General features: G+C 44.4%; 1 protein-coding gene across 1 annotated transcript; it reads right to left on the bottom strand.

Moving 5' to 3' along the window:
* Window positions 1–685: 685 nt before the first annotated feature.
* On the bottom strand, window positions 686–4,228 carry LOC131155436 (multiple C2 domain and transmembrane region protein 10). The gene has a single exon (XM_058108567.1). The coding sequence runs from the start codon at window positions 3,936–3,938 to the stop codon at window positions 909–911; it is 3,030 nt and encodes a 1,009-aa protein (XP_057964550.1). The 5' UTR covers window positions 3,939–4,228; the 3' UTR covers window positions 686–908.
* Between the last annotated feature and the right edge of the window lie 1,550 nt (window positions 4,229–5,778).

Genomic DNA, 5,778 nt, shown 5'->3' with positions numbered 1-5,778 from the left:
GATCTAAGCTTTAAATAAAAATTTACTTTGCATTACATGATCTAATGAGTAACTTTTTAATGTTGAAAACTATTAACTATTACTCATTAGTCGTTACTATAATTAATTTTATTCCTTATGAGCAGCCAAGTTGTGGGATGGCCGCCTATAAGGGCGTCGCCGTCTTCAACGTCGAGTCCATTGATGACTTCTGACTGAAGAGGGCATTGGAACAAGACAACGAAAACAAAAGCAAACGAATAAATTAAAAAAATTACATAAAAAAATTTATTATCCATTTATTACTCTTGTCAGATTCATCGTTGTCATAAAGAAATTATTTTCCGATTTATTACACAGAAAAATTTATTATGCAAAAAAATTTATTTCCTAATTTATCACTTTTAAAAAATATATATATTAAATAAATTCTTTTTTAGGAAAATAATTTCCAAAATAACATGTGGCAATTACGTCAAAATCATTTTAAAAATTATTTTTCCAAAAAAGATATTATTTAATATATATTTTTAAAAAAAAAAAAAGAATAAATCAGGAAAAAACTTCAAATGAGTAAGGAACTAAGGAAAAAGCAAAAATGTGTCTCTAATTTTATTTTTATTTTTTAAAGTTTTTTTTTTTCTCTTCTGGAACATGCATGAGCTATGGGATAGAGCAAACCCAAAGGAAAAAAAAAAAAAACATTACGTAACATGTCGTTACCCTTCCTCAATTGCACATACATACATTGCTCGACAGCTTGAATTAACAAAAACTTATCTACTCACGCATTCAAAAGCCCATTACCCTTGCACAAAAACAGGAAAGATGGTCTCCACAATCCAAACAAAAAGGCCTCCCCCCGCCTTCAACTCTCAAATTTCCCCACTACATACAATGATACAAAAATCTCCCCCACTCCCATAAACTCACAACATGCTATCAGCCCTGGTTGGCAACCTCCTAAAGAAACTCAACGCCCTTGATGGCAACCTGCTGCTAAACCGCGGCGGCCTCAACGCATACAGTCCCCACAAAGCCACCACTACCCTGATTGGCACCACGTAGAAGCCAACCGCAGCAAACAAGCACACCATCACAAACAAGAACGTCGCCCGCGGGTCTCTCCAACTCAGCAGCGCCTGAAACCGCTCCCCCTGGGTCGCCATATCCCCCACCACCGTCTGAATTCTCCCCGCCACGCTCCTAAGCCTGTCATACCGCATCTGCACCACCTCCCCACTCCGACTCGTTGGGAACGAATCAAACTCCTCGTCCAATTCGTCCGGGTAGACGCTCTCGGCATGGGAAAGCCGCGTGTCCATGTGTGGCGGGTGTCGCGGCCGAGACCTGTACCGCCACATTCCTAAAAATGCCGCGTAGAGTAAAACCGCAGGGACTATGAGCTCTGGCATCGCCACGAGCAGCAGGAAAAACGCCAGAAACAGAGTTGAGTACACCGGTTTGTGCCAATTGCGCATGGACTCCACCCACCGCGCGAGGCCCACGAGCCCGGAGAGGACGCTCATGAGACGGAAGAAGTTGGCTTTGCTTCTCCTCATGCTCCACATGTGAGAGTCGTGATCCAGCATGTACTCCACCACTTCCCGCCCCAATGGGGCCTCGGCGCGGTTGAGGCGGGAGGCTACCACGCTCATAGCTTGGTACCTCAAGTTCTCCAATTGGTTCACGGACAAGGGCTGCACGTAATGCATCTTGGGAAGCAATGGTAGAGTGTACATGTGAAGCATGTTAGCCATGTTAGCGCACGAAAACCGCACTGCAAGATGAAGCTCGCCCATCTTCTTTACCCCCGTTGTGTGCAGCACCAGCAGGGGATACGAGTGGGTGTAGACCCGATCGGATTGGAGCGTCGAAAGCCTGATACGAACTTTTCCAATGCGCGAGTCTCTGGCGCCGGGGACGGACGCCGTGGCCTTCTCGGTGCGGCAATTGTCGAACACCCCAATTGTGATGACGGTGCATGGATCAAACACCTCCCAGGTATACTGCTCGTTCCATTTTGGAGACAAACTGTCGACCACCGTGCGCGTGCGAACCCATTTCTGGCCGTACTTGGCGACGCAGTAGGCGTCTGCAGAGCCTCCTTTCCCTTCCTTGATCTTCACCGGTACGAGCCCCGTGGCGCCCAGAATCCCCATTTCGAGAACCCCAATGTGGGGCTTCCAGAGCGGCTTCGCCGTCGGCCTAACGTCACTGCTGTACATGGTCGTTTCGTCCAGAACGTGGTAGCCGCCGTCGAGCGAGACGCGGAGGTGGATCCGGGAGCCAAACCTTGTGGCGGATTTTGATTCGGTGGAGTTGTTTGAATGCGTATTGAGGTTAAACCACCGAGAAACCACCAGCTTTTCGTCTGTTCTTCTTTCGATGGCCGCCACCGGAATAAGGACTCTCCCGACGACCTCATCCCGGCCCGGTCCGAGACGGTCCTCCACGGAGACCAACAGATAGTCCTCAAATGGCTCTGCAACGACAAACATCAAGTCTTCATTCCAGATAGGATTTGAGAGGCTCCGGGAAGCGTTCGCCGGCGAAACTCGAGTCCTCAGCACCTGGTTCGACACCTGAGCTTTTGCCGACAGCTCGGGATATCGCATCACCGACGACCCCTTTTCGCCGAGAACAATGTCTTGAGCCTCGATGATCGAGACCCGAAGGTACCAAAGTTTAGGGGAGAGATAAACTTTAGACTTGATAGAGCACAATCCGTCGAAGTGCACGGTTGCGGCCTTGGAATGCCATGCCTCGGCGAAGGCTTCGTCGGCCTGAGTACCGAACCATACTGAAACCATCACTTCCCCTGTTTTCGCCTTCTCCCCTTTCTTGTCCTCCATTCGGTACCACTGCGGCGCCAACTGGGAATCCGGCGGAACACGTTTGGGAACTTCGCTCAGGTCGAACCAGATTCGGCCAATGAAGTCGTCTTTGTCCTGAGATTTGACGAAGACTTCTGCCATTGATGACTGCACGCAATCCTTCGAGAAGGCGAAAACTTGGTCCCACTCGGGGTTGTTCAAGCTCGCCCCTTTGGTAATGCCTCTGCAATTCCCGAGCTTCACCTCTGCCATGACTTCGCCACCGCCGAACACCGAAAGATCGCGAGCTTTCACGACTCTGACGTACAAATACTGCATTTGCTCAACCAGATCATAGGTGGAGCTGGTCTTGTCCCTGGTCGAAGGTCCTCCACCAAGGTGAGGACTTGTCTCTTTTAGCGAAAACTCACTCGCCCTATTAGAGTAAATACCCAATCCACCACCCCCTCCGCTACCGCCTACGCCACTTCCAGCGGCAGAAATGGCAGGACCAGGCCCTGTTGTGATGACGACGGGCTTAATCTCACCTGGGTTTGGCTCCACAGGCTTCAAATGCGGCAGAGCCTGCTGGGTCTGTTTGTTCTCTTGGAGTAACTGTTGCTGCTGCACCGCCATGGCCGCGCTTGCTTGCTGCAGCTTCTTGTTCTTTGAAAAAGCAGAGGAAGAGGAAACAGGGGTAGTGATCCCATTAGCAGCCATTTCCGTCACTTCTTCCCTCCCAGAGAGGTAAAGCTTCAAGCTCATCTCTCCCCGAATGTGAGAGAACAAACTTCTCTTCTCAAGGCTATGCAACTGAACGTTAATGCCCTGATCGTCGGTTTCCCTGGTAATGGCTGAACCAGAGATGCTGACTTTACCCAGAAAATTTCGACTGTTGCTGGACCTTTTCTCGTTGAAGACGCTAACTTGAATGGCCCTGTAGGGAAGATCCGCTACGTCTTTGATGTGGAAGACGAGCTTCTCATTCCAGATGGGGTTGAGGTCCTTGTACTTCACTTGGGTCCTCCGCCTCTGATTCTCAAACTCCACTTCTACAAACGGAGAAGACGAGCCTTCCCCATCTTTTGGCATTAAGTTGTGCGCTGCAACTACTTCAACAACAAGCTTCTCTTTGCTGCTCATGGTTTTTGCTTTGCTCTGCAGCAGGAAGAACCAGAAAAATACACAGAGCGAGCGAGAGAGAGAGAGAGAGAGAGAGAGAGAGAGATAGGTGATTTTTGGGGCTGGGGCAGGCAGGCAGGCGTGAAGAAAGAGGAGACGCAGGGGAGCCTGACCCGGGGACAAAACGGGAGGCTCAAGGAAAGCTACTACAGAAAAGCGTGCTGCAAAGTTGCTCTGTTGACAGGAGAGAGAGAGAGAGAGAGAGAGGAGAGGAGAGAGAAATTAACTGGGCAGAGAGATTTGGATTGAGCAGGTGTAGGAGCTAGAAGTTCAAACCCAAGTGCCCTAAGAGGCGTTTTTAAACCTACGCGCCAATCATCGTGCAAGAATTTTGTTCCTCGGAGAATATCTGTTCCATCCGTTATTATCTATGAGGTATCTTGCAATAAATAAATGTGGTAAATAAATGTGGTAATCATATGAACAAGCTTCTTTTTGCAGAGCATGTTAAATTTTTATCATTTTACTTGATCCAGTACAAAATCTTTGAAAAAATAGGCTTATTCATATACTCTTGATCAAATTATTTGGTTGTAGTGATCCAATCATTTGCATGAAACAAATGCATTGAAATGGGTCTTCTCCGTGAAGTACCCCTACCTGCTTAGACTTAAAGCATCCAAATAATTGGCATTTTAACAAGATCCAGTATGGATTGAGAGAATCGAATGATTAAAAAAGGTGTTGAATCTAAAATCCATGATAAAAATTAAAACTTTCATGTAAAAAATGATAATGAATACATTATTTAAAATGTTGAAGAGATTTTTTATATTTTGTGTGACAAGACATCAATCACCTTTTCCTTTCAAAAAATACAATCAATTTGATTTACTTCACTATATAGTTGAAGATATAGGGACTTTCACATAATGTGAGTTGGCTAAATATGAATCTCAACATATTCAATTTCTATTGCAATCTTCTCTTGGTCCATTTGGTAACAAAGAAATGAAGAAGGATTCAATAAAAGAGATCGAAATCTTATGCATGTTATTCACGATGCATCAAACATATTTTTTCCGTCTTGTATGTAGACTTAGGAAAAATATACCACGCCTACAGAGATTGTTAATAAAAACTTAGAAAAAGACCCTGCTTGTCATGACTTTTCTAATTTTGATGCAATCATATGTTGTGATGTTGCTTTTAATTCTAATAAGCTAACTTATGTAGGTATCATTTTCAGGAAAAGAGTTTAATGGGATTTTTTTTTTTCTCTCATATGCAAAGGGGGTGATAAAATGATATCACCAGCAAGCATTGCTCTTTTTGACGATCACATATAGCTTTGGAGGATACTTGGACTTTGAAGGATCAATTCCAATTTTTTTTCATTATATCAAAAGAAGTTGTTGGCCTAACTAAGTTTTTCAATCTTATTTTGATGATAACAAATGAAAGATGTTTTAACATGTGTTGTTGAGTATCTTTATTTTAGGTTTAAGTAAAAGGACACTCATGGTTAATCATAGAAGTAAGTTGGAAATCAAAGTCAATCAAGTGAAAACTTTTTAGTATATTGAATCAATGAACGACAAATGACGAACTTAAAGGTTAATCAAGACTTGAAGTAAAGACTGAACCTCAAGAGGCTGCAAGATTTAGTTGTAATGACCTGATTTTTCATGCCATTTTTTTCCCTTTACTAACATATATAACTATGAATTTTCACTACTCTGTTACTTAAATATAAATCAAACTATCATCGCAGTCCAAATAGGACCCACGGTATCCGAGACACCACCAACCACCACATATATATACAATACAATACAATACCAAAGTGTCTGAATATTTC

Source organism: Malania oleifera, chromosome 5 (assembly GCF_029873635.1).
Source record: "Malania oleifera isolate guangnan ecotype guangnan chromosome 5, ASM2987363v1, whole genome shotgun sequence".
Taxonomy (NCBI): domain Eukaryota; kingdom Viridiplantae; phylum Streptophyta; class Magnoliopsida; order Santalales; family Ximeniaceae; genus Malania; species Malania oleifera.
Note: the sequence above shows the minus strand (reverse complement) of the source record. Positions and strands in the feature narration are given on the sequence as shown.

Bases quoted from the DNA above. Each gene is read 5' to 3' on its own strand.
- LOC131155436 (XM_058108567.1), bottom strand. From the start codon at position 3,938: ATGAGCAGCAAAGAGAAGCTTGTTGTTGAAGTAGTTGCAGCGCACAAC.